The sequence below is a fragment of the Drosophila erecta genome, unplaced genomic scaffold, assembly GCF_003286155.1.
Source record: "Drosophila erecta strain 14021-0224.00,06,07 unplaced genomic scaffold, DereRS2 tig00000975-arrow-arrow-pilon, whole genome shotgun sequence".
Taxonomy (NCBI): Eukaryota; Metazoa; Arthropoda; class Insecta; order Diptera; family Drosophilidae; genus Drosophila; species Drosophila erecta.
In genome coordinates this window covers 563,748-588,726 of record NW_020825285.1, presented here as the reverse complement: position 1 = coordinate 588,726, position 24,979 = coordinate 563,748, and the positions used below count along the sequence as shown (strand labels likewise).

Here is a 24,979-nt window from a genome sequence, read left to right as displayed (position 1 = left end):
AACTAAGAGAGCTGACAGACGGAAAAGTATAAATATTTCGCTGCCGGGGTTCGACAAGCATTCGTGTTCCGTGTGTACAGTGATCTAAGTGAAATAATCGCAAAGCAAAATGTCTGGACGTGGAAAAGGTGGCAAAGTGAAGGGAAAGGCAAAGTCCCGCTCCAACCGTGCCGGTCTTCAATTCCCTGTGGGCCGTATTCACCGCCTGCTCAGGAAGGGTAACTACGCCGAGCGTGTTGGTGCAGGCGCTCCAGTTTACCTAGCAGCCGTAATGGAATATCTGGCTGCTGAGGTTCTCGAGTTGGCAGGCAATGCTGCTCGTGACAACAAGAAGACTAGAATTATTCCGCGTCATCTGCAGTTGGCCATCCGTAACGACGAGGAGTTAAACAAGCTGCTCTCCGGCGTCACTATTGCCCAAGGTGGAGTGTTGCCTAACATACAGGCTGTTCTGTTGCCCAAGAAGACCGAGAAGAAGGCTTAAACGTTTCAAAAGCTGAGCCGAAAACTTGTACATAAAATCGTCATCCAAACCGTCCTTTTCAGGACGACCAAATTATTACCAAAGATTAAAAATTACTATATCAAGAATGGTCATGTTTTCTCTTCTATGTTGAATGCAGGTTGCTATGCAGTACGGTTTTTCAAGCTTTCTATTATAAAAATTCAAACTAGTTTTTTTTTTTTTTAAATACTCGCACACCACGAAGGCAACGCAGACTTACACGCGGTGTCTGGAACCAGTACAGTCTGTTATGAATATATATATAAAGGTATAGTATACACACAACACCCGAACGTTGGTCTACGTCTACCTGAAAGAGCTATGAACGATCGCCATTTAGTTTTAGTCTCAAATACCTCATTTTTGGAATTCTCAAACAATAAAAAGACCCTTTTTTTTCTTTTGAAAATGTACCTCCTTTTAAAAACTGAATGGTGGTCCTGAAAAGGACCGATTGCTTAATAGAAGTACAGGATGTACTCTTCTTTTTTTAACCGCCAAATCCGTAGAGGGTGCGGCCTTGCCTCTTCAGAGCGTACACAACATCCATGGCAGTAACAGTCTTCCGCTTGGCGTGTTCGGTGTAGGTGACGGCATCACGAATTACGTTCTCCAAGAAAACCTTCAGAACGCCACGCGTTTCCTCGTATATAAGTCCAGATATGCGCTTCACACCGCCACGACGAGCCAAACGGCGGATAGCAGGCTTCGTGATTCCTTGGATGTTATCACGCAGCACTTTGCGATGTCGCTTGGCGCCACCTTTTCCCAAGCCCTTGCCTCCTTTACCACGACCAGTCATTTTTCACTGTTTTATACTATTCTGCACACACACACAGCCCGAAAGTCACTAAAGAACTAATTTCAAAATTTTCTGAGTGCCCCTATTTATACGTAAAACGCCAAAAACCCGAGAGAGTACGAACGATATGTTCGTTTCGTTATTCGCTCGTTAAATGAGATGGCATCTGTTTCTCTTTCTCTTTTCCACCATCCACGCTTGCTATATAAGTAGGTAGCAAATGCTCTGATCGTTTATTGTGTTTTGAAACGTGAAGAAGTGAACGTGAACTGTGGTAAAACTCAAATCGGAAATGGCCCGTACGAAGCAAACTGCACGCAAATCGACTGGTGGAAAAGCGCCACGCAAACAACTGGCTACTAAGGCCGCTCGCAAGAGTGCCCCTGCGACCGGAGGTGTGAAGAAGCCCCATCGCTATCGCCCTGGAACAGTGGCCTTGCGTGAGATCCGTCGGTACCAAAAGAGCACTGAGCTTTTGATCCGCAAACTGCCTTTTCAGCGTCTGGTGCGTGAAATCGCTCAGGATTTTAAGACTGATTTGCGATTCCAGAGCTCGGCGGTTATGGCCCTGCAAGAAGCTAGCGAAGCCTATCTGGTTGGTCTCTTTGAAGATACCAACTTGTGTGCCATTCATGCCAAGCGTGTCACCATTATGCCCAAGGACATCCAATTAGCGCGACGCATCCGCGGCGAGCGTGCTTAAATTGGCACGGCTTCAACTGGCAGCCAAAGCGCTAGCATATACTCTACAATCGGTCCTTTTCAGGACCACAAACTACATTCAATGAGAAATAAAATTCGCTTTAGCAGCCTTTTTTTTTACAAGAAAATAACAAAAAAAATAGATGTTCTACAATTTTTTCTAGGGGCAAACGGCACTGGACCTTCAAACATTTGTAAAAAAAAAAATATAAATTCTGCTAATAACTGGATCAAAATAATGATATTTTAATTATTAGCCCAAAATTAATAAAATAAAAGAAAAGGTTAATATATAAACAGTTGATTTATATTTTTCTTGTTGTTAACTTCCTTGAGTAATAAAAGTGAAATACAAACGGAGCATGGGACTTTTAGACCTTCAATCATCTATAAAAAATTGAAATTCTGCGAAAGACAATTTGAAAATATTGTAATTAAATTGGTGAGTCCAATATTTACAAAATAACAGAATTTAATAACATAAAAATTGCTATTTGGTATTTTTTTCTTGGTGATAACTTAAGTTGGGAATATTATTGACGAAGTCGTACGGAGCAAGTGACACTTCCCCTTAAAACGTCTGAAAAAAATAAAAGTTTTGTAGTAGACAGTCTTAAAATTGGTTAATTACGTTGAAGTATTCAATATCTATTACATAAAAGAAAAAGATAATAAAAAAATGTATGCTTCGTATTTTTTATTTGATGAAAACATTGTGTGACCATAGTATGACTACATCGAGGCTTATATACGGCAGGGAAATTGATTTATTTCAGACAAATTATTTATAAGTATTCAAAAAAAGTGTAATCTACTAGAGCAAACCTATTAATAATTTGTGAAAATATTAAAAAACTATGGTTTTTAAAAATTGTTGTATTTTTTATGGTCGAAAACAATTGCTGAATGATGCAGTAAAGCAAAATTTGTATGTAATTCATTGTCAACTTAAATCGAGTAAAAAAGTATCTCAATTAATGATAGACGCTTCTTTTTTATGTTTTTCTAAAGGTAGAAAGTTGAAATTTTTATAAACATTGGGAACTACTATATTATTTGCATTATTTCTGATTTTAAAACATGTTTTTTTATAAATTGCGCTAGTTAAATATGTGAATATTAAAGTTGTATCAACATTAAAACGTCACAAAAAGCATATATCAACATTTTAAAAATGCATAGTGAATCAATAATTATTTAAGAATCCAGAAAAATTAAAACATTATATTAACTATAGAATTTAAACACTAAAAATTTAAAAAAAAGGTTGCACTTCAAGCAAACATCAACGTTGTAAATGACTGCTGTCAGTCGCATTGTTAAAGTGCTCTCCTCCTCGATTCTCATTCGAGCAAAGGAGGTTGGCAGACAACGCGCGGGCCATTTTCTAAAGAAAAAAAGTGTTCTTAGTAAAAAAATATGTCTGATTCTGCAGTTGCAACGTCCGCTTCTCCAGTGGCTGCCACGCCCGCGTCAGTTGAGAAGAAGGTGGCCCCAAAAAAGGCATCTACATCTGCCACAAAGGCAAAGAAAGCCACTGCGACGCCGTCACATCCGCCAACTCAGCAAATGGTAGACGCTTCCATTAAAAACTTAAAGGAACGTGGTGGCTCATCACTTTTGGCCATAAAAAAATATATCACTGCCACTTATAAATGCGACGCCCAAAAGCTAGCTCCATTCATCAAGAAGTACTTAAAATCGGCTGTGGTTAATGGAAAACTTATCCAAACAAAGGGAAAGGGTGCATCTGGATCATTCAAACTGTCGGCTTCCGCCAAGAAAGATAAGGATCCGAAGGCAAAATTAAAGGTTTTGTCTGTTGAGAAAAAAGTGCAAAGCAAGAAGGTAACCTCCAAGAAGACTGGTGCCTCCGCCAAAAAAACTGCCGCTGGGGCTGCTGACAAAAAGCCCAAGGCTAAGAAGGCTGTGGCCACCAAAAAGACTGCCGAGAAGAAGAAAACGGAGAAGGCAAAAGCCAAGGATGACAAGAAAACTGGAATCGTAAAGTCGAAGCCCGCCGCAACAAAGGCGAAGGCGACCGCAGCGAAGTCGAAGGCTGCAGCAGCCAAATCCCCAAAGGCGAAGCCAGCGGCGTCTGCAAAACCCAAAAAGACGGCGAAGAAAGCAGCGATTTCTGCTACCGCCAAGAAGCCGAAAGCAAAGACTACGGCTGCCAAGAAGTAAATTGCGAAAAAGTACAGTAGTTGGTACATGTTCGCAATCAAAATTTTAGATTTCTAGATCTGAAATTTGTCTAAACAAGCCCTTTTCAGGGCTACAACATTCACTTGCAAGAGAAAAAAAATCATTCAAATACTATTTGTAAATTAAAATGTTCCATTTACCTTATTAGCAGACTTTGGCAACAACAATAAAACGATACATGTCTAGTTATTGAATTACGTTGCTTGTTGAGCGTATTCAGTTATCGTTTCCGATTTTTCGGTCTGTATTTGAAAAATTTTACCCATATTATCGGTAGAGTTAAAATGGTAAATTCATATTAGACGATTGGTAAATTGAAAAATACATTTCTTTGATGAAACACATTGTGGCCCTGAAAAGGGCCGTTTTGGATTTTTGTCCGCACTCGCAGGAGGAAATTATTTGGAGCTGGTGTACTTGGTGACAGCCTTGGTTCCCTCACTGACAGCATGCTTAGCCAACTCTCCGGGCAGAAGCAGGCGAACAGCCGTTTGGATTTCCCGACTGGTGATGGTCGAGCGCTTATTGTAGTGAGCCAGACGAGACGCCTCGGCAGCAATGCGCTCGAAAATATCATTTACAAAGCTGTTCATTATGCTCATCGCCTTAGACGAAATACCGGTGTCAGGATGGACCTGCTTGAGAACCTTGTAAATGTAGATGGCATAGCTCTCCTTCCTCTTGCGCTTCTTTTTCTTGTCGGTCTTGGTGATGTTCTTCTGAGCCTTGCCAGCCTTCTTGGCTGCCTTTCCACTAGTTTTCGGCGGCATTATTCACTTCACTTATAATTTCACAAACACAATTCACTTATTGTAATGTGGGCTCCGAATGCGTTCATTCTTATACTTTTTTACGAGCAATCATTTCAGGTCTAGTCACCCACCCCTAACTAAGAGAGCTGACAGACGGAAAAGTATAAATATTTCGCTGCCGGGGTTCGACAAGCATTCGTGTTCCGTGTGTACAGTGATCTAAGTGAAATAATCGCAAAGCAAAATGTCTGGACGTGGAAAAGGTGGCAAAGTGAAGGGAAAGGCAAAGTCCCGCTCCAACCGTGCCGGTCTTCAATTCCCTGTGGGCCGTATTCACCGCCTGCTCAGGAAGGGTAACTACGCCGAGCGTGTTGGTGCAGGCGCTCCAGTTTACCTAGCAGCCGTAATGGAATATCTGGCTGCTGAGGTTCTCGAGTTGGCAGGCAATGCTGCTCGTGACAACAAGAAGACTAGAATTATTCCGCGTCATCTGCAGTTGGCCATCCGTAACGACGAGGAGTTAAACAAGCTGCTCTCCGGCGTCACTATTGCCCAAGGTGGAGTGTTGCCTAACATACAGGCTGTTCTGTTGCCCAAGAAGACCGAGAAGAAGGCTTAAACGTTTCAAAAGCTGAGCCGAAAACTTGTACATAAAATCGTCATCCAAACCGTCCTTTTCAGGACGACCAAATTATTACCAAAGATTAAAAATTACTATATCAAGAATGGTCATGTTTTCTCTTCTATGTTGAATGCAGGTTGCTATGCAGTAACGGTTTTTCAAGCTTTCTATTATAAAAATTCAAACTAGTTTTTTTTTTTTTTAAATACTCGCACACCACGAAGGCAACGCAGACTTACACGCGGTGTCTGGAACCAGTACAGTCTGTTATGAATATATATATAAAGGTATAGTATACACACAACACCCGAACGTTGGTCTACGTCTACCTGAAAGAGCTATGAACGATCGCCATTTAGTTTTAGTCTCAAATACCTCATTTTTGGAATTCTCAAACAATAAAAAGACCCTTTTTTTTCTTTTGAAAATGTACCTCCTTTTAAAAACTGAATGGTGGTCCTGAAAAGGACCGATTGCTTAATAGAAGTACAGGATGTACTCTTCTTTTTTTAACCGCCAAATCCGTAGAGGGTGCGGCCTTGCCTCTTCAGAGCGTACACAACATCCATGGCAGTAACAGTCTTCCGCTTGGCGTGTTCGGTGTAGGTGACGGCATCACGAATTACGTTCTCCAAGAAAACCTTCAGAACGCCACGCGTTTCCTCGTATATAAGTCCAGATATGCGCTTCACACCGCCACGACGAGCCAAACGGCGGATAGCAGGCTTCGTGATTCCTTGGATGTTATCACGCAGCACTTTGCGATGTCGCTTGGCGCCACCTTTTCCCAAGCCCTTGCCTCCTTTACCACGACCAGTCATTTTTCACTGTTTTATACTATTCTGCACACACACACAGCCCGAAAGTCACTAAAGAACTAATTTCAAAATTTTCTGAGTGCCCCTATTTATACGTAAAACGCCAAAAACCCGAGAGAGTACGAACGATATGTTCGTTTCGTTATTCGCTCGTTAAATGAGATGGCATCTGTTTCTCTTTCTCTTTTCCACCATCCACGCTTGCTATATAAGTAGGTAGCAAATGCTCTGATCGTTTATTGTGTTTTGAAACGTGAAGAAGTGAACGTGAACTGTGGTAAAACTCAAATCGGAAATGGCCCGTACGAAGCAAACTGCACGCAAATCGACTGGTGGAAAAGCGCCACGCAAACAACTGGCTACTAAGGCCGCTCGCAAGAGTGCCCCTGCGACCGGAGGTGTGAAGAAGCCCCATCGCTATCGCCCTGGAACAGTGGCCTTGCGTGAGATCCGTCGGTACCAAAAGAGCACTGAGCTTTTGATCCGCAAACTGCCTTTTCAGCGTCTGGTGCGTGAAATCGCTCAGGATTTTAAGACTGATTTGCGATTCCAGAGCTCGGCGGTTATGGCCCTGCAAGAAGCTAGCGAAGCCTATCTGGTTGGTCTCTTTGAAGATACCAACTTGTGTGCCATTCATGCCAAGCGTGTCACCATTATGCCCAAGGACATCCAATTAGCGCGACGCATCCGCGGCGAGCGTGCTTAAATTGGCACGGCTTCAACTGGCAGCCAAAGCGCTAGCATATACTCTACAATCGGTCCTTTTCAGGACCACAAACTACATTCAATGAGAAATAAAATTCGCTTTAGCAGCCTTTTTTTTTACAAGAAAATAACAAAATAACAAAAAAATAGATGTTCTACAATTTTTTCTAGGGGCAAACGGCACTGGACCTTCAAACATTTGTAAAAAAAAAAATATAAATTCTGCTAATAACTGGATCAAAATAATGATATTTTAATTATTAGCCCAAAATTAATAAAATAAAAGAAAAGGTTAATATATAAACAGTTGATTTATATTTTTCTTGTTGTTAACTTCCTTGAGTAATAAAAGTGAAATACAAACGGAGCATGGGACTTTTAGACCTTCAATCATCTATAAAAAATTGAAATTCTGCGAAAGACAATTTGAAAATATTGTAATTAAATTGGTGAGTCCAATATTTACAAAATAACAGAATTTAATAACATAAAAATTGCTATTTGGTATTTTTTTCTTGGTGATAACTTAAGTTGGGAATATTATTGACGAAGTCGTACGGAGCAAGTGACACTTCCCCTTAAAACGTCTGAAAAAAATAAAAGTTTTGTAGTAGACAGTCTTAAAATTGGTTAATTACGTTGAAGTATTCAATATCTATTACATAAAAGAAAAAGATAATAAAAAAATGTATGCTTCGTATTTTTTATTTGATGAAAACATTGTGTGACCATAGTATGACTACATCGAGGCTTATATACGGCAGGGAAATTGATTTATTTCAGACAAATTATTTATAAGTATTCAAAAAAAGTGTAATCTACTAGAGCAAACCTATTAATAATTTGTGAAAATATTAAAAAACTATGGTTTTTAAAAATTGTTGTATTTTTTATGGTCGAAAACAATTGCTGAATGATGCAGTAAAGCAAAATTTGTATGTAATTCATTGTCAACTTAAATCGAGTAAAAAAGTATCTCAATTAATGATAGACGCTTCTTTTTTATGTTTTTCTAAAGGTAGAAAGTTGAAATTTTTATAAACATTGGGAACTACTATATTATTTGCATTATTTCTGATTTTAAAACATGTTTTTTTATAAATTGCGCTAGTTAAATATGTGAATATTAAAGTTGTATCAACATTAAAACGTCACAAAAAGCATATATCAACATTTTAAAAATGCATAGTGAATCAATAATTATTTAAGAATCCAGAAAAATTAAAACATTATATTAACTATAGAATTTAAACACTAAAAATTTAAAAAAAAGGTTGCACTTCAAGCAAACATCAACGTTGTAAATGACTGCTGTCAGTCGCATTGTTAAAGTGCTCTCCTCCTCGATTCTCATTCGAGCAAAGGAGGTTGGCAGACAACGCGCGGGCCATTTTCTAAAGAAAAAAAGTGTTCTTAGTAAAAAAATATGTCTGATTCTGCAGTTGCAACGTCCGCTTCTCCAGTGGCTGCCACGCCCGCGTCAGTTGAGAAGAAGGTGGCCCCAAAAAAGGCATCTACATCTGCCACAAAGGCAAAGAAAGCCACTGCGACGCCGTCACATCCGCCAACTCAGCAAATGGTAGACGCTTCCATTAAAAACTTAAAGGAACGTGGTGGCTCATCACTTTTGGCCATAAAAAAATATATCACTGCCACTTATAAATGCGACGCCCAAAAGCTAGCTCCATTCATCAAGAAGTACTTAAAATCGGCTGTGGTTAATGGAAAACTTATCCAAACAAAGGGAAAGGGTGCATCTGGATCATTCAAACTGTCGGCTTCCGCCAAGAAAGATAAGGATCCGAAGGCAAAATTAAAGGTTTTGTCTGTTGAGAAAAAAGTGCAAAGCAAGAAGGTAACCTCCAAGAAGACTGGTGCCTCCGCCAAAAAAACTGCCGCTGGGGCTGCTGACAAAAAGCCCAAGGCTAAGAAGGCTGTGGCCACCAAAAAGACTGCCGAGAAGAAGAAAACGGAGAAGGCAAAAGCCAAGGATGACAAGAAAACTGGAATCGTAAAGTCGAAGCCCGCCGCAACAAAGGCGAAGGCGACCGCAGCGAAGTCGAAGGCTGCAGCAGCCAAATCCCCAAAGGCGAAGCCAGCGGCGTCTGCAAAACCCAAAAAGACGGCGAAGAAAGCAGCGATTTCTGCTACCGCCAAGAAGCCGAAAGCAAAGACTACGGCTGCCAAGAAGTAAATTGCGAAAAAGTACAGTAGTTGGTACATGTTCGCAATCAAAATTTTAGATTTCTAGATCTGAAATTTGTCTAAACAAGCCCTTTTCAGGGCTACAACATTCACTTGCAAGAGAAAAAAAATCATTCAAATACTATTTGTAAATTAAAATGTTCCATTTACCTTATTAGCAGACTTTGGCAACAACAATAAAACGATACATGTCTAGTTATTGAATTACGTTGCTTGTTGAGCGTATTCAGTTATCGTTTCCGATTTTTCGGTCTGTATTTGAAAAATTTTACCCATATTATCGGTAGAGTTAAAATGGTAAATTCATATTAGACGATTGGTAAATTGAAAAATACATTTCTTTGATGAAACACATTGTGGCCCTGAAAAGGGCCGTTTTGGATTTTTGTCCGCACTCGCAGGAGGAAATTATTTGGAGCTGGTGTACTTGGTGACAGCCTTGGTTCCCTCACTGACAGCATGCTTAGCCAACTCTCCGGGCAGAAGCAGGCGAACAGCCGTTTGGATTTCCCGACTGGTGATGGTCGAGCGCTTATTGTAGTGAGCCAGACGAGACGCCTCGGCAGCAATGCGCTCGAAAATATCATTTACAAAGCTGTTCATTATGCTCATCGCCTTAGACGAAATACCGGTGTCAGGATGGACCTGCTTGAGAACCTTGTAAATGTAGATGGCATAGCTCTCCTTCCTCTTGCGCTTCTTTTTCTTGTCGGTCTTGGTGATGTTCTTCTGAGCCTTGCCAGCCTTCTTGGCTGCCTTTCCACTAGTTTTCGGCGGCATTATTCACTTCACTTATAATTTCACAAACACAATTCACTTATTGTAATGTGGGCTCCGAATGCGTTCATTCTTATACTTTTTTACGAGCAATCATTTCAGGTCTAGTCACCCACCCCTAACTAAGAGAGCTGACAGACGGAAAAGTATAAATATTTCGCTGCCGGGGTTCGACAAGCATTCGTGTTCCGTGTGTACAGTGATCTAAGTGAAATAATCGCAAAGCAAAATGTCTGGACGTGGAAAAGGTGGCAAAGTGAAGGGAAAGGCAAAGTCCCGCTCCAACCGTGCCGGTCTTCAATTCCCTGTGGGCCGTATTCACCGCCTGCTCAGGAAGGGTAACTACGCCGAGCGTGTTGGTGCAGGCGCTCCAGTTTACCTAGCAGCCGTAATGGAATATCTGGCTGCTGAGGTTCTCGAGTTGGCAGGCAATGCTGCTCGTGACAACAAGAAGACTAGAATTATTCCGCGTCATCTGCAGTTGGCCATCCGTAACGACGAGGAGTTAAACAAGCTGCTCTCCGGCGTCACTATTGCCCAAGGTGGAGTGTTGCCTAACATACAGGCTGTTCTGTTGCCCAAGAAGACCGAGAAGAAGGCTTAAACGTTTCAAAAGCTGAGCCGAAAACTTGTACATAAAATCGTCATCCAAACCGTCCTTTTCAGGACGACCAAATTATTACCAAAGATTAAAAATTACTATATCAAGAATGGTCATGTTTTCTCTTCTATGTTGAATGCAGGTTGCTATGCAGAACGGTTTTTCAAGCTTTCTATTATAAAAATTCAAACTAGTTTTTTTTTTTTTTTAAATACTCGCACACCACGAAGGCAACGCAGACTTACACGCGGTGTCTGGAACCAGTACAGTCTGTTATGAATATATATATAAAGGTATAGTATACACACAACACCCGAACGTTGGTCTACGTCTACCTGAAAGAGCAATGAACGATCGCCATTTAGTTTTAGTCTCAAATACCTCATTTTTGGAATTCTCAAACAATAAAAAGACCCTTTTTTTTCTTTTGAAAATGTACCTCCTTTTAAAAACTGAATGGTGGTCCTGAAAAGGACCGATTGCTTAATAGAAGTACAGGATGTACTCTTCTTTTTTTAACCGCCAAATCCGTAGAGGGTGCGGCCTTGCCTCTTCAGAGCGTACACAACATCCATGGCAGTAACAGTCTTCCGCTTGGCGTGTTCGGTGTAGGTGACGGCATCACGAATTACGTTCTCCAAGAAAACCTTCAGAACGCCACGCGTTTCCTCGTATATAAGTCCAGATATGCGCTTCACACCGCCACGACGAGCCAAACGGCGGATAGCAGGCTTCGTGATTCCTTGGATGTTATCACGCAGCACTTTGCGATGTCGCTTGGCGCCACCTTTTCCCAAGCCCTTGCCTCCTTTACCACGACCAGTCATTTTTCACTGTTTTATACTATTCTGCACACACACACAGCCCGAAAGTCACTAAAGAACTAATTTCAAAATTTTCTGAGTGCCCCTATTTATACGTAAAACGCCAAAAACCCGAGAGAGTACGAACGATATGTTCGTTTCGTTATTCGCTCGTTAAATGAGATGGCATCTGTTTCTCTTTCTCTTTTCCACCATCCACGCTTGCTATATAAGTAGGTAGCAAATGCTCTGATCGTTTATTGTGTTTTGAAACGTGAAGAAGTGAACGTGAACTGTGGTAAAACTCAAATCGGAAATGGCCCGTACGAAGCAAACTGCACGCAAATCGACTGGTGGAAAAGCGCCACGCAAACAACTGGCTACTAAGGCCGCTCGCAAGAGTGCCCCTGCGACCGGAGGTGTGAAGAAGCCCCATCGCTATCGCCCTGGAACAGTGGCCTTGCGTGAGATCCGTCGGTACCAAAAGAGCACTGAGCTTTTGATCCGCAAACTGCCTTTTCAGCGTCTGGTGCGTGAAATCGCTCAGGATTTTAAGACTGATTTGCGATTCCAGAGCTCGGCGGTTATGGCCCTGCAAGAAGCTAGCGAAGCCTATCTGGTTGGTCTCTTTGAAGATACCAACTTGTGTGCCATTCATGCCAAGCGTGTCACCATTATGCCCAAGGACATCCAATTAGCGCGACGCATCCGCGGCGAGCGTGCTTAAATTGGCACGGCTTCAACTGGCAGCCAAAGCGCTAGCATATACTCTACAATCGGTCCTTTTCAGGACCACAAACTACATTCAATGAGAAATAAAATTCGCTTTAGCAGCCTTTTTTTTTACAAGAAAATAACAAAATAACAAAAAAATAGATGTTCTACAATTTTTTCTAGGGGCAAACGGCACTGGACCTTCAAACATTTGTAAAAAAAAAAATATAAATTCTGCTAATAACTGGATCAAAATAATGATATTTTAATTATTAGCCCAAAATTAATAAAATAAAAGAAAAGGTTAATATATAAACAGTTGATTTATATTTTTCTTGTTGTTAACTTCCTTGAGTAATAAAAGTGAAATACAAACGGAGCATGGGACTTTTAGACCTTCAATCATCTATAAAAAATTGAAATTCTGCGAAAGACAATTTGAAAATATTGTAATTAAATTGGTGAGTCCAATATTTACAAAATAACAGAATTTAATAACATAAAAATTGCTATTTGGTATTTTTTTCTTGGTGATAACTTAAGTTGGGAATATTATTGACGAAGTCGTACGGAGCAAGTGACACTTCCCCTTAAAACGTCTGAAAAAAATAAAAGTTTTGTAGTAGACAGTCTTAAAATTGGTTAATTACGTTGAAGTATTCAATATCTATTACATAAAAGAAAAAGATAATAAAAAAATGTATGCTTCGTATTTTTTATTTGATGAAAACATTGTGTGACCATAGTATGACTACATCGAGGCTTATATACGGCAGGGAAATTGATTTATTTCAGACAAATTATTTATAAGTATTCAAAAAAAGTGTAATCTACTAGAGCAAACCTATTAATAATTTGTGAAAATATTAAAAAACTATGGTTTTTAAAAATTGTTGTATTTTTTATGGTCGAAAACAATTGCTGAATGATGCAGTAAAGCAAAATTTGTATGTAATTCATTGTCAACTTAAATCGAGTAAAAAAGTATCTCAATTAATGATAGACGCTTCTTTTTTATGTTTTTCTAAAGGTAGAAAGTTGAAATTTTTATAAACATTGGGAACTACTATATTATTTGCATTATTTCTGATTTTAAAACATGTTTTTTTATAAATTGCGCTAGTTAAATATGTGAATATTAAAGTTGTATCAACATTAAAACGTCACAAAAAGCATATATCAACATTTTAAAAATGCATAGTGAATCAATAATTATTTAAGAATCCAGAAAAATTAAAACATTATATTAACTATAGAATTTAAACACTAAAAATTTAAAAAAAAGGTTGCACTTCAAGCAAACATCAACGTTGTAAATGACTGCTGTCAGTCGCATTGTTAAAGTGCTCTCCTCCTCGATTCTCATTCGAGCAAAGGAGGTTGGCAGACAACGCGCGGGCCATTTTCTAAAGAAAAAAAGTGTTCTTAGTAAAAAAATATGTCTGATTCTGCAGTTGCAACGTCCGCTTCTCCAGTGGCTGCCACGCCCGCGTCAGTTGAGAAGAAGGTGGCCCCAAAAAAGGCATCTACATCTGCCACAAAGGCAAAGAAAGCCACTGCGACGCCGTCACATCCGCCAACTCAGCAAATGGTAGACGCTTCCATTAAAAACTTAAAGGAACGTGGTGGCTCATCACTTTTGGCCATAAAAAAATATATCACTGCCACTTATAAATGCGACGCCCAAAAGCTAGCTCCATTCATCAAGAAGTACTTAAAATCGGCTGTGGTTAATGGAAAACTTATCCAAACAAAGGGAAAGGGTGCATCTGGATCATTCAAACTGTCGGCTTCCGCCAAGAAAGATAAGGATCCGAAGGCAAAATTAAAGGTTTTGTCTGTTGAGAAAAAAGTGCAAAGCAAGAAGGTAACCTCCAAGAAGACTGGTGCCTCCGCCAAAAAAACTGCCGCTGGGGCTGCTGACAAAAAGCCCAAGGCTAAGAAGGCTGTGGCCACCAAAAAGACTGCCGAGAAGAAGAAAACGGAGAAGGCAAAAGCCAAGGATGACAAGAAAACTGGAATCGTAAAGTCGAAGCCCGCCGCAACAAAGGCGAAGGCGACCGCAGCGAAGTCGAAGGCTGCAGCAGCCAAATCCCCAAAGGCGAAGCCAGCGGCGTCTGCAAAACCCAAAAAGACGGCGAAGAAAGCAGCGATTTCTGCTACCGCCAAGAAGCCGAAAGCAAAGACTACGGCTGCCAAGAAGTAAATTGCGAAAAAGTACAGTAGTTGGTACATGTTCGCAATCAAAATTTTAGATTTCTAGATCTGAAATTTGTCTAAACAAGCCCTTTTCAGGGCTACAACATTCACTTGCAAGAGAAAAAAAATCATTCAAATACTATTTGTAAATTAAAATGTTCCATTTACCTTATTAGCAGACTTTGGCAACAACAATAAAACGATACATGTCTAGTTATTGAATTACGTTGCTTGTTGAGCGTATTCAGTTATCGTTTCCGATTTTTCGGTCTGTATTTGAAAAATTTTACCCATATTATCGGTAGAGTTAAAATGGTAAATTCATATTAGACGATTGGTAAATTGAAAAATACATTTCTTTGATGAAACACATTGTGGCCCTGAAAAGGGCCGTTTTGGATTTTTGTCCGCACTCGCAGGAGGAAATTATTTGGAGCTGGTGTACTTGGTGACAGCCTTGGTTCCCTCACTGACAGCATGCTTAGCCAACTCTCCGGGCAGAAGCAGGCGAACAGCCGTTTGGATTTCCCGACTGGTGATGGTCGAGCGCTTATTGTAGTGAGCCAGACGAGACGCCTCGGCAGCAATGCGCTCGAAAATATCATTTACAAAGCTGTTCATTATGCTCATCGCCTTAGACGAAATACCGGTGTCAGGATGGACCTGCTTGAGAACCTTGTAAATGTAGATGGCATAGCTCTCCTTCCTCTTGCGCTTCTTTTTCTTGTCGGTCTTGGTGATGTTCTTCTGAGCCTTGCCAGCCTTCTTGGCTGCCTTTCCACTAGTTTTCGGCGGCATTATTCACTTCACTTATAATTTCACAAACACAATTCACTTATTGTAATGTGGGCTCCGAATGCGTTCATTCTTATACTTTTTTACGAGCAATCATTTCAGGTCTAGTCACCCACCCCTAACTAAGAGAGCTGACAGACGGAAAAGTATAAATATTTCGCTGCCGGGGTTCGACAAGCATTCGTGTTCCGTGTGTACAGTGATCTAAGTGAAATAATCGCAAAGCAAAATGTCTGGACGTGGAAAAGGTGGCAAAGTGAAGGGAAAGGCAAAGTCCCGCTCCAACCGTGCCGGTCTTCAATTCCCTGTGGGCCGTATTCACCGCCTGCTCAGGAAGGGTAACTACGCCGAGCGTGTTGGTGCAGGCGCTCCAGTTTACCTAGCAGCCGTAATGGAATATCTGGCTGCTGAGGTTCTCGAGTTGGCAGGCAATGCTGCTCGTGACAACAAGAAGACTAGAATTATTCCGCGTCATCTGCAGTTGGCCATCCGTAACGACGAGGAGTTAAACAAGCTGCTCTCCGGCGTCACTATTGCCCAAGGTGGAGTGTTGCCTAACATACAGGCTGTTCTGTTGCCCAAGAAGACCGAGAAGAAGGCTTAAACGTTTCAAAAGCTGAGCCGAAAACTTGTACATAAAATCGTCATCCAAACCGTCCTTTTCAGGACGACCAAATTATTACCAAAGATTAAAAATTACTATATCAAGAATGGTCATGTTTTCTCTTCTATGTTGAATGCAGGTTGCTATGCAGTACGGTTTTTCAAGCTTTCTATTATAAAAATTCAAACTAGTTTTTTTTTTTTTTAAATACTCGCACACCACGAAGGCAACGCAGACTTACACGCGGTGTCTGGAACCAGTACAGTCTGTTATGAATATATATATAAAGGTATAGTATACACACAACACCCGAACGTTGGTCTACGTCTACCTGAAAGAGCTATGAACGATCGCCATTTAGTTTTAGTCTCAAATACCTCATTTTTGGAATTCTCAAACAATAAAAAGACCCTTTTTTTTCTTTTGAAAATGTACCTCCTTTTAAAAACTGAATGGTGGTCCTGAAAAGGACCGATTGCTTAATAGAAGTACAGGATGTACTCTTCTTTTTTTAACCGCCAAATCCGTAGAGGGTGCGGCCTTGCCTCTTCAGAGCGTACACAACATCCATGGCAGTAACAGTCTTCCGCTTGGCGTGTTCGGTGTAGGTGACGGCATCACGAATTACGTTCTCCAAGAAAACCTTCAGAACGCCACGCGTTTCCTCGTATATAAGTCCAGATATGCGCTTCACACCGCCACGACGAGCCAAACGGCGGATAGCAGGCTTCGTGATTCCTTGGATGTTATCACGCAGCACTTTGCGATGTCGCTTGGCGCCACCTTTTCCCAAGCCCTTGCCTCCTTTACCACGACCAGTCATTTTTCACTGTTTTATACTATTCTGCACACACACACAGCCCGAAAGTCACTAAAGAACTAATTTCAAAATTTTCTGAGTGCCCCTATTTATACGTAAAACGCCAAAAACCCGAGAGAGTACGAACGATATGTTCGTTTCGTTATTCGCTCGTTAAATGAGATGGCATCTGTTTCTCTTTCTCTTTTCCACCATCCACGCTTGCTATATAAGTAGGTAGCAAATGCTCTGATCGTTTATTGTGTTTTGAAACGTGAAGAAGTGAACGTGAACTGTGGTAAAACTCAAATCGGAAATGGCCCGTACGAAGCAAACTGCACGCAAATCGACTGGTGGAAAAGCGCCACGCAAACAACTGGCTACTAAGGCCGCTCGCAAGAGTGCCCCTGCGACCGGAGGTGTGAAGAAGCCCCATCGCTATCGCCCTGGAACAGTGGCCTTGCGTGAGATCCGTCGGTACCAAAAGAGCACTGAGCTTTTGATCCGCAAACTGCCTTTTCAGCGTCTGGTGCGTGAAATCGCTCAGGATTTTAAGACTGATTTGCGATTCCAGAGCTCGGCGGTTATGGCCCTGCAAGAAGCTAGCGAAGCCTATCTGGTTGGTCTCTTTGAAGATACCAACTTGTGTGCCATTCATGCCAAGCGTGTCACCATTATGCCCAAGGACATCCAATTAGCGCGACGCATCCGCGGCGAGCGTGCTTAAATTGGCACGGCTTCAACTGGCAGCCAAAGCGCTAGCATATACTCTACAATCGGTCCTTTTCAGGACCACAAACTACATTCAATGAGAAATAAAATTCGCTTTAGCAGCCTTTTTTTTTACAAGAAAATAACAAAAAAAATAGATGTTCTACAATTTTTTCTAGGGGCAAACGGCACTGGACCTTCAAACATTTGTAAAAAAAAAAATATAAATTCTGCTAATAACTGGATCAAAATAATGATATTTTAATTATTAGCCCAAAATTAATAAAATAAAAGAAAAGGTTAATATATACACAGTTGATTTATATTTTTCTTGTTGTTAACTTCCTTGAGTAATAAAAGTGAAATACAAACGGAGCATGGGACTTTTAGACCTTCAATCATCTATAAAAAATTGAAATTCTGCGAAAGACAATTTGAAAATATTGTAATTAAATTGGTGAGTCCAATATTTACAAAATAACAGAATTTAATAACATAAAAATTGCTATTTGGTATTTTTTTCTTGGTGATAACTTAAGTTGGGAATATTATTGACGAAGTCGTACGGAGCAAGTGACACTTCCCCTTAAAACGTCTGAAAAAAATAAAAGTTTTGTAGTAGACAGTCTTAAAATTGGTTAATTACGTTGAAGTATTCAATATCTATTACATAAAAGAAAAAGATAATAAAAAAATGTATGCTTCGTATTTTTTATTTGATGAAAACATTGTGTGACCATAGTATGACTACATCGAGGCTTATATACGGCAGGGAAATTGATTTATTTCAGACAAATTATTTATAAGTATTCAAAAAAAGTGTAATCTACTAGAGCAAACCTATTAATAATTTGTGAAAATATTAAAAAACTATGGTTTTTAAAAATTGTTGTATTTTTTATGGTCGAAAACAATTGCTGAATGATGCAGTAAAGCAAAATTTGTATGTAATTCATTGTCAACTTAAATCGAGTAAAAAAGTATCTCAATTAATGATAGACGCTTCTTTTTTATGTTTTTCTAAAGGTAGAAAGTTGAAATTTTTATAAACATTGGGAACTACTATATTATTTGCATTATTTCTGATTTTAAAACATGTTTTTTTATAAATTGCGCTAGTTAAATATGTGAATATTAAAGTTGTATCAACATTAAAACGTCACAAAAAGCATATATCAACATTTTAAAAATGCATAGTGAATCAATAATTATTTAAGAATCCAGAAAAATTAAAACATTATATTAACTATAGAATTTAAACACTAAAAATTTAAAAAAAAGGTTGCACTTCAAGCAAACATCAACGTTGTAAATGACTGCTGTCAGTCGCATTGTTAAAGTGCTCTCCTCCTCGATTCTCATTCGAGCAAAGGAGGTTGGCAGACAACGCGCGGGCCATTTTCTAAAGAAAAAAAGTGTTCTTAGTAAAAAAATATGTCTGATTCTGCAGTTGCAACGTCCGCTTCTCCAGTGGCTGCCACGCCCGCGTCAGTTGAGAAGAAGGTGGCCCCAAAAAAGGCATCTACATCTGCCACAAAGGCAAAGAAAGCCACTGCGACGCCGTCACATCCGCCAACTCAGCAAATGGTAGACGCTTCCATTAAAAACTTAAAGGAACGTGGTGGCTCATCACTTTTGGCCATAAAAAAATATATCACTGCCACTTATAAATGCGACGCCCAAAAGCTAGCTCCATTCATCAAGAAGTACTTAAAATCGGCTGTGGTTAATGGAAAACTTATCCAAACAAAGGGAAAGGGTGCATCTGGATCATTCAAACTGTCGGCTTCCGCCAAGAAAGATAAGGATCCGAAGGCAAAATTAAAGGTTTTGTCTGTTGAGAAAAAAGTGCAAAGCAAGAAGGTAACCTCCAAGAAGACTGGTGCCTCCGCCAAAAAAACTGCCGCTGGGGCTGCTGACAAAAAGCCCAAGGCTAAGAAGGCTGTGGCCACCAAAAAGACTGCCGAGAAGAAGAAAACGGAGAAGGCAAAAGCCAAGGATGACAAGAAAACTGGAATCGTAAAGTCGAAGCCCGCCGCAACAAAGGCGAAGGCGACCGCAGCGAAGTCGAAGGCTGCAGCAGCCAAATCCCCAAAGGCGAAGCCAGCGGCGTCTGCAAAACCCAAAAAGACGGCGAAGAAAGCAGCGATTTCTGCTACCGCCAAGAAGCCGAAAGCAAAGACTACGGCTGCCAAGAAGTAAATTGCGAAAAAGTACAGTAGTTGGTACATGTTCGCAATCAAAATTTTAGATTTCTAGATCTGAAATTTGTCTAAACAAGCCCTTTTCAGGGCTACAACATTCACTTGCAAGAGAAAAAAAATCATTCAAATACTATTTGTAAATTAAAATGTTCCATTTACCTTATTAGCAGACTTTGGCAACAACAATAAAACGATACATGTCTAGTTATTGAATTACGTTGCTTGTTGAGCGTATTCAGTTATCGTTTCCGATTTTTCGGTCTGTATTTGAAAAATTTTACCCATATTATCGGTAGAGTTAAAATGGTAAATTCATATTAGACGATTGGTAAATTGAAAAATACATTTCTTTGATGAAACACATTGTGGCCCTGAAAAGGGCCGTTTTGGATTTTTGTCCGCACTCGCAGGAGGAAATTATTTGGAGCTGGTGTACTTGGTGACAGCCTTGGTTCCCTCACTGACAGCATGCTTAGCCAACTCTCCGGGCAGAAGCAGGCGAACAGCCGTTTGGATTTCCCGACTGGTGATGGTCGAGCGCTTATTGTAGTGAGCCAGACGAGACGCCTCGGCAGCAATGCGCTCGAAAATATCATTTACAAAGCTGTTCATTATGCTCATCGCCTTAGACGAAATACCGGTGTCAGGATGGACCTGCTTGAGAACCTTGTAAATGTAGATGGCATAGCTCTCCTTCCTCTTGCGCTTCTTTTTCTTGTCGGTCTTGGTGATGTTCTTCTGAGCCTTGCCAGCCTTCTTGGCTGCCTTTCCACTAGTTTTCGGCGGCATTATTCACTTCACTTATAATTTCACAAACACAATTCACTTATTGTAATGTGGGCTCCGAATGCGTTCATTCTTATACTTTTTTACGAGCAATCATTTCAGGTCTAGTCACCCACCCCTAACTAAGAGAGCTGACAGACGGAAAAGTATAAATATTTCGCTGCCGGGGTTCGACAAGCATTCGTGTTCCGTGTGTACAGTGATCTAAGTGAAATAATCGCAAAGCAAAATGTCTGGACGTGGAAAAGGTGGCAAAGTGAAGGGAAAGGCAAAGTCCCGCTCCAACCGTGCCGGTCTTCAATTCCCTGTGGGCCGTATTCACCGTCTGCTCAGGAAGGGTAACTACGCCGAGCGTGTTGGTGCAGGCGCTCCAGTTTACCTAGCAGCCGTAATGGAATATCTGGCTGCTGAGGTTCTCGAGTTGGCAGGCAATGCTGCTCGTGACAACAAGAAGACTAGAATTATTCCGCGTCATCTGCAGTTGGCCATCCGTAACGACGAGGAGTTAAACAAGCTGCTCTCCGGCGTCACTATTGCCCAAGGTGGAGTGTTGCCTAACATACAGGCTGTTCTGTTGCCCAAGAAGACCGAGAAGAAGGCTTAAACGTTTCAAAAGCTGAGCCGAAAACTTGTACATAAAATCGTCATCCAAACCGTCCTTTTCAGGACGACCAAATTATTACCAAAGATTAAAAATTACTATATCAAGAATGGTCATGTTTTCTCTTCTATGTTGAATGCAGGTTGCTATGCAGAACGGTTTTTCAAGCTTTCTATTATAAAAATTCAAACTAGTTTTTTTTTTTTTTAAATACTCGCACACCACGAAGGCAACGCAGACTTACACGCGGTGTCTGGAACCAGTACAGTCTGTTATGAATATATATATAAAGGTATAGTATACACACAACACCCGAACGTTGGTCTACGTCTACCTGAAAGAGCAATGAACGATCGCCATTTAGTTTTAGTCTCAAATACCTCATTTTTGGAATTCTCAAACAATAAAAAGACCCTTTTTTTTTCTTTTGAAAATGTACCTCCTTTTAAAAACTGAATGGTGGTCCTGAAAAGGACCGATTGCTTAATAGAAGTACAGGATGTACTCTTCTTTTTTTAACCGCCAAATCCGTAGAGGGTGCGGCCTTGCCTCTTCAGAGCGTACACAACATCCATGGCAGTAACAGTCTTCCGCTTGGCGTGTTCGGTGTAGGTGACGGCATCACGAATTACGTTCTCCAAGAAAACCTTCAGAACGCCACGCGTTTCCTCGTATATAAGTCCAGATATGCGCTTCACACCGCCACGACGAGCCAAACGGCGGATAGCAGGCTTCGTGATTCCTTGGATGTTATCACGCAGCACTTTGCGATGTCGCTTGGCGCCACCTTTTCCCAAGCCCTTGCCTCCTTTACCACGACCAGTCATTTTTCACTGTTTTATACTATTCTGCACACACACACAGCCCGAAAGTCACTAAAGAACTAATTTCAAAATTTTCTGAGTGCCCCTATTTATACGTAAAACGCCAAAAACCCGAGAGAGTACGAACGATATGTTCGTTTCGTTATTCGCTCGTTAAATGAGATGGCATCTGTTTCTCTTTCTCTTTTCCACCATCCACGCTTGCTATATAAGTAGGTAGCAAATGCTCTGATCGTTTATTGTGTTTTGAAACGTGAAGAAGTGAACGTGAACTGTGGTAAAACTCAAATCGGAAATGGCCCGTACGAAGCAAACTGCACGCAAATCGACTGGTGGAAAAGCGCCACGCAAACAACTGGCTACTAAGGCCGCTCGCAAGAGTGCCCCTGCGACCGGAGGTGTGAAGAAGCCCCATCGCTATCGCCCTGGAACAGTGGCCTTGCGTGAGATCCGTCGGTACCAAAAGAGCACTGAGCTTTTGATCCGCAAACTGCCTTTTCAGCGTCTGGTGCGTGAAATCGCTCAGGATTTTAAGACTGATTTGCGATTCCAGAGCTCGGCGGTTATGGCCCTGCAAGAAGCTAGCGAAGCCTATCTGGTTGGTCTCTTTGAAGATACCAACTTGTGTGCCATTCATGCCAAGCGTGTCACCATTATGCCCAAGGACATCCAATTAGCGCGACGCATCCGCGGCGAGCGTGCTTAAATTGGCACGGCTTCAACTGGCAGCCAAAGCGCTAGCATATACTCTACAATCGGTCCTTTTCAGGACCACAAACTACATTCAATGAGAAATAAAATTCGCTTTAGCAGCCTTTTTTTTTTACAAGAAAATAACAAAATAACAAAAAAATAGATGTTCTACAATTTTTTCTAGGGGCAAACGGCACTGGACCTTCAAACATTTGTAAAAAAAAATATATAAATTCTGCTAATAACTGGATCAAAATAATGATATTTTAATTATTAGCCCAAAATTAATAAAATAAAAGAAAAGGTTAATATATACACAGTTGATTTATATTTTTCTTGTTGTTAACTTCCTTGAGTAATAAAAGTGAAATACAAACGGAGCATGGGACTTTTAGACCTTCAATCATCTATAAAAAATTGAAATTCTGCGAAAGACAATTTGAAAATATTGTAATTAAATTGGTGAGTCCAATATTTACAAAATAACAGAATTTAATAACATAAAAATTGCTATTTGGTATTTTTTTCTTGGTGATAACTTAAGTTGGGAATATTATTGACGAAGTCGTACGGAGCAAGTGACACTTCCCCTTAAAACGTCTGAAAAAAATAAAAGTTTTGTAGTAGACAGTCTTAAAATTGGTTAATTACGTTGAAGTATTCAATATCTATTACATAAAAGAAAAAGATAATAAAAAAATGTATGCTTCGTATTTTTTATTTGATGAAAACATTGTGTGACCATAGTATGACTACATCGAGGCTTATATACGGCAGGGAAATTGATTTATTTCAGACAAATTATTTATAAGTATTCAAAAAAAGTGTAATCTACTAGAGCAAACCTATTAATAATTTGTGAAAATATTAAAAAACTATGGTTTTTAAAAATTGTTGTATTTTTTATGGTCGAAAACAATTGCTGAATGATGCAGTAAAGCAAAATTTGTATGTAATTCATTGTCAACTTAAATCGAGTAAAAAAGTATCTCAATTAATGATAGACGCTTCTTTTTTATGTTTTTCTAAAGGTAGAAAGTTGAAATTTTTATAAACATTGGGAACTACTATATTATTTGCATTATTTCTGATTTTAAAACATGTTTTTTTATAAATTGCGCTAGTTAAATATGTGAATATTAAAGTTGTATCAACATTAAAACGTCACAAAAAGCATATATCAACATTTTAAAAATGCATAGTGAATCAATAATTATTTAAGAATCCAGAAAAATTAAAACATTATATTAACTATAGAATTTAAACACTAAAAATTTAAAAAAAAGGTTGCACTTCAAGCAAACATCAACGTTGTAAATGACTGCTGTCAGTCGCATTGTTAAAGTGCTCTCCTCCTCGATTCTCATTCGAGCAAAGGAGGTTGGCAGACAACGCGCGGGCCATTTTCTAAAGAAAAAAAGTGTTCTTAGTAAAAAAATATGTCTGATTCTGCAGTTGCAACGTCCGCTTCTCCAGTGGCTGCCACGCCCGCGTCAGTTGAGAAGAAGGTGGCCCCAAAAAAGGCATCTACATCTGCCACAAAGGCAAAGAAAGCCACTGCGACGCCGTCACATCCGCCAACTCAGCAAATGGTAGACGCTTCCATTAAAAACTTAAAGGAACGTGGTGGCTCATCACTTTTGGCCATAAAAAAATATATCACTGCCACTTATAAATGCGACGCCCAAAAGCTAGCTCCATTCATCAAGAAGTACTTAAAATCGGCTGTGGTTAATGGAAAACTTATCCAAACAAAGGGAAAGGGTGCATCTGGATCATTCAAACTGTCGGCTTCCGCCAAGAAAGATAAGGATCCGAAGGCAAAATTAAAGGTTTTGTCTGTTGAGAAAAAAGTGCAAAGCAAGAAGGTAACCTCCAAGAAGACTGGTGCCTCCGCCAAAAAAACTGCCGCTGGGGCTGCTGACAAAAAGCCCAAGGCTAAGAAGGCTGTGGCCACCAAAAAGACTGCCGAGAAGAAGAAAACGGAGAAGGCAAAAGCCAAGGATGACAAGAAAACTGGAATCGTAAAGTCGAAGCCCGCCGCAACAAAGGCGAAGGCGACCGCAGCGAAGTCGAAGGCTGCAGCAGCCAAATCCCCAAAGGCGAAGCCAGCGGCGTCTGCAAAACCCAAAAAGACGGCGAAGAAAGCAGCGATTTCTGCTACCGCCAAGAAGCCGAAAGCAAAGACTACGGCTGCCAAGAAGTAAATTGCGAAAAAGTACAGTAGTTGGTACATGTTCGCAATCAAAATTTTAGATTTCTAGATCTGAAATTTGTCTAAACAAGCCCTTTTCAGGGCTACAACATTCACTTGCAAGAGAAAGAAAATCATTCAAATACTATTTGTAAATTAAAAAGTTCCATTTACCTTATTAGCAGACTTTGGCAACAACAATAAAACGATACATGTCTAGTTATTGAATTACGTTGCTTGTTGAGCGTATTCAGTTATCGTTTCCGATTTTTCGGTCTGTATTTGAAAAATTTTACCCATATTATCGGTAGAGTTAAAATGGTAAATTCATATTAGACGATTGGTAAATTGAAAA

At 40.2% G+C, this 24,979-nt stretch overlaps 19 protein-coding genes and 5 long non-coding RNA genes across 24 annotated transcripts; 10 read left to right on the top strand and 14 right to left on the bottom strand.

The window, feature by feature from the left end:
• Window positions 1-20: 20 nt before the first annotated feature.
• LOC6549046 (histone H2A) lies at window positions 21-548 on the top strand. The gene has a single exon (XM_001973994.2). The coding sequence runs from the start codon at window positions 110-112 to the stop codon at window positions 482-484; it is 375 nt and encodes a 124-aa protein (XP_001974030.1). The 5' UTR covers window positions 21-109; the 3' UTR covers window positions 485-548.
• A 398-nt stretch (window positions 549-946) lies between these two features.
• LOC113564802 (histone H4) lies at window positions 947-1,397 on the bottom strand. The gene has a single exon (XM_026983650.1). It carries the CDS (start codon window positions 1,305-1,307, stop codon window positions 996-998), a length of 312 nt encoding a protein of 103 aa, XP_026839451.1. The 5' UTR covers window positions 1,308-1,397; the 3' UTR covers window positions 947-995.
• Window positions 1,398-2,368: 971 nt separating this feature from the next.
• LOC113564792 lies at window positions 2,369-4,529 on the bottom strand. Its single transcript, XR_003408306.1, has 2 exons — window positions 4,358-4,529; window positions 2,369-2,589 (listed from the first exon to the last, which is right to left on the bottom strand). It is a non-coding gene; the product is annotated as an uncharacterized LOC113564792 (long non-coding RNA).
• Window positions 3,360-4,286, top strand: LOC113564788 (histone H1). The gene has a single exon (XM_026983637.1). The coding sequence runs from the start codon at window positions 3,429-3,431 to the stop codon at window positions 4,194-4,196; it is 768 nt and encodes a 255-aa protein (XP_026839438.1). The 5' UTR covers window positions 3,360-3,428; the 3' UTR covers window positions 4,197-4,286.
• A 40-nt stretch (window positions 4,530-4,569) lies between the features above and the next one.
• On the bottom strand, window positions 4,570-5,065 carry LOC6556051 (histone H2B). Its single transcript, XM_001982875.2, has one exon. The coding sequence runs from the start codon at window positions 4,985-4,987 to the stop codon at window positions 4,616-4,618; it is 372 nt and encodes a 123-aa protein (XP_001982911.1). The 5' UTR covers window positions 4,988-5,065; the 3' UTR covers window positions 4,570-4,615.
• A 59-nt stretch (window positions 5,066-5,124) lies between these two features.
• LOC6548669 (histone H2A) lies at window positions 5,125-5,652 on the top strand. The gene has a single exon (XM_001973984.2). It carries the CDS (start codon window positions 5,214-5,216, stop codon window positions 5,586-5,588), a length of 375 nt encoding a protein of 124 aa, XP_001974020.1. The 5' UTR covers window positions 5,125-5,213; the 3' UTR covers window positions 5,589-5,652.
• A 399-nt stretch (window positions 5,653-6,051) lies between these two features.
• LOC6556049 (histone H4) lies at window positions 6,052-6,502 on the bottom strand. The gene has a single exon (XM_001982873.3). The coding sequence runs from the start codon at window positions 6,410-6,412 to the stop codon at window positions 6,101-6,103; it is 312 nt and encodes a 103-aa protein (XP_001982909.3). The 5' UTR covers window positions 6,413-6,502; the 3' UTR covers window positions 6,052-6,100.
• Window positions 6,503-7,480: 978 nt separating this feature from the next.
• LOC113564791 lies at window positions 7,481-9,641 on the bottom strand. The gene is made up of 2 exons (XR_003408305.1): window positions 9,470-9,641; window positions 7,481-7,701 (listed from the first exon to the last, which is right to left on the bottom strand). It is a non-coding gene; the product is annotated as an uncharacterized LOC113564791 (long non-coding RNA).
• Window positions 8,472-9,398, top strand: LOC113564789 (histone H1). The gene has a single exon (XM_026983638.1). It carries the CDS (start codon window positions 8,541-8,543, stop codon window positions 9,306-9,308), a length of 768 nt encoding a protein of 255 aa, XP_026839439.1. The 5' UTR covers window positions 8,472-8,540; the 3' UTR covers window positions 9,309-9,398.
• Window positions 9,642-9,681: 40 nt separating the features above from the next.
• LOC6556046 (histone H2B) lies at window positions 9,682-10,177 on the bottom strand. Its single transcript, XM_001982870.2, has one exon. The coding sequence runs from the start codon at window positions 10,097-10,099 to the stop codon at window positions 9,728-9,730; it is 372 nt and encodes a 123-aa protein (XP_001982906.1). The 5' UTR covers window positions 10,100-10,177; the 3' UTR covers window positions 9,682-9,727.
• Window positions 10,178-10,236: 59 nt separating this feature from the next.
• Window positions 10,237-10,764, top strand: LOC113564790 (histone H2A). The gene has a single exon (XM_026983639.1). The coding sequence runs from the start codon at window positions 10,326-10,328 to the stop codon at window positions 10,698-10,700; it is 375 nt and encodes a 124-aa protein (XP_026839440.1). The 5' UTR covers window positions 10,237-10,325; the 3' UTR covers window positions 10,701-10,764.
• A 399-nt stretch (window positions 10,765-11,163) lies between these two features.
• Window positions 11,164-11,614, bottom strand: LOC6548695 (histone H4). The gene has a single exon (XM_001973978.3). The coding sequence runs from the start codon at window positions 11,522-11,524 to the stop codon at window positions 11,213-11,215; it is 312 nt and encodes a 103-aa protein (XP_001974014.1). The 5' UTR covers window positions 11,525-11,614; the 3' UTR covers window positions 11,164-11,212.
• A 978-nt stretch (window positions 11,615-12,592) lies between these two features.
• On the bottom strand, window positions 12,593-14,753 carry LOC113564797. Its single transcript, XR_003408308.1, has 2 exons — window positions 14,582-14,753; window positions 12,593-12,813 (listed from the first exon to the last, which is right to left on the bottom strand). It is a non-coding gene; the product is annotated as an uncharacterized LOC113564797 (long non-coding RNA).
• On the top strand, window positions 13,584-14,510 carry LOC113564793 (histone H1). The gene has a single exon (XM_026983640.1). It carries the CDS (start codon window positions 13,653-13,655, stop codon window positions 14,418-14,420), a length of 768 nt encoding a protein of 255 aa, XP_026839441.1. The 5' UTR covers window positions 13,584-13,652; the 3' UTR covers window positions 14,421-14,510.
• Window positions 14,754-14,793: 40 nt separating the features above from the next.
• On the bottom strand, window positions 14,794-15,289 carry LOC6556058 (histone H2B). The gene has a single exon (XM_001982879.2). It carries the CDS (start codon window positions 15,209-15,211, stop codon window positions 14,840-14,842), a length of 372 nt encoding a protein of 123 aa, XP_001982915.1. The 5' UTR covers window positions 15,212-15,289; the 3' UTR covers window positions 14,794-14,839.
• Window positions 15,290-15,348: 59 nt separating this feature from the next.
• On the top strand, window positions 15,349-15,876 carry LOC6548691 (histone H2A). Its single transcript, XM_001973974.2, has one exon. It carries the CDS (start codon window positions 15,438-15,440, stop codon window positions 15,810-15,812), a length of 375 nt encoding a protein of 124 aa, XP_001974010.1. The 5' UTR covers window positions 15,349-15,437; the 3' UTR covers window positions 15,813-15,876.
• A 398-nt stretch (window positions 15,877-16,274) lies between these two features.
• LOC6556039 (histone H4) lies at window positions 16,275-16,725 on the bottom strand. Its single transcript, XM_015153122.2, has one exon. The coding sequence runs from the start codon at window positions 16,633-16,635 to the stop codon at window positions 16,324-16,326; it is 312 nt and encodes a 103-aa protein (XP_015008608.2). The 5' UTR covers window positions 16,636-16,725; the 3' UTR covers window positions 16,275-16,323.
• Window positions 16,726-17,696: 971 nt separating this feature from the next.
• On the bottom strand, window positions 17,697-19,857 carry LOC113564796. The gene is made up of 2 exons (XR_003408307.1): window positions 19,686-19,857; window positions 17,697-17,917 (listed from the first exon to the last, which is right to left on the bottom strand). It is a non-coding gene; the product is annotated as an uncharacterized LOC113564796 (long non-coding RNA).
• Window positions 18,688-19,614, top strand: LOC113564794 (histone H1). The gene has a single exon (XM_026983641.1). It carries the CDS (start codon window positions 18,757-18,759, stop codon window positions 19,522-19,524), a length of 768 nt encoding a protein of 255 aa, XP_026839442.1. The 5' UTR covers window positions 18,688-18,756; the 3' UTR covers window positions 19,525-19,614.
• Window positions 19,858-19,897: 40 nt separating the features above from the next.
• Window positions 19,898-20,393, bottom strand: LOC6556031 (histone H2B). Its single transcript, XM_001982860.2, has one exon. It carries the CDS (start codon window positions 20,313-20,315, stop codon window positions 19,944-19,946), a length of 372 nt encoding a protein of 123 aa, XP_001982896.1. The 5' UTR covers window positions 20,316-20,393; the 3' UTR covers window positions 19,898-19,943.
• Window positions 20,394-20,457: 64 nt separating this feature from the next.
• LOC6548739 (histone H2A) lies at window positions 20,458-20,980 on the top strand. The gene has a single exon (XM_001973954.2). It carries the CDS (start codon window positions 20,542-20,544, stop codon window positions 20,914-20,916), a length of 375 nt encoding a protein of 124 aa, XP_001973990.1. The 5' UTR covers window positions 20,458-20,541; the 3' UTR covers window positions 20,917-20,980.
• A 399-nt stretch (window positions 20,981-21,379) lies between these two features.
• Window positions 21,380-21,945, bottom strand: LOC113564795 (histone H4). The gene has a single exon (XM_026983642.1). It carries the CDS (start codon window positions 21,738-21,740, stop codon window positions 21,429-21,431), a length of 312 nt encoding a protein of 103 aa, XP_026839443.1. The 5' UTR covers window positions 21,741-21,945; the 3' UTR covers window positions 21,380-21,428.
• An 864-nt stretch (window positions 21,946-22,809) lies between these two features.
• On the bottom strand, window positions 22,810-24,970 carry LOC113564786. Its single transcript, XR_003408303.1, has 2 exons — window positions 24,799-24,970; window positions 22,810-23,030 (listed from the first exon to the last, which is right to left on the bottom strand). It is a non-coding gene; the product is annotated as an uncharacterized LOC113564786 (long non-coding RNA).
• LOC113564780 (histone H1) lies at window positions 23,801-24,727 on the top strand. The gene has a single exon (XM_026983611.1). It carries the CDS (start codon window positions 23,870-23,872, stop codon window positions 24,635-24,637), a length of 768 nt encoding a protein of 255 aa, XP_026839412.1. The 5' UTR covers window positions 23,801-23,869; the 3' UTR covers window positions 24,638-24,727.
• Window positions 24,971-24,979: the final 9 nt, after the last annotated feature.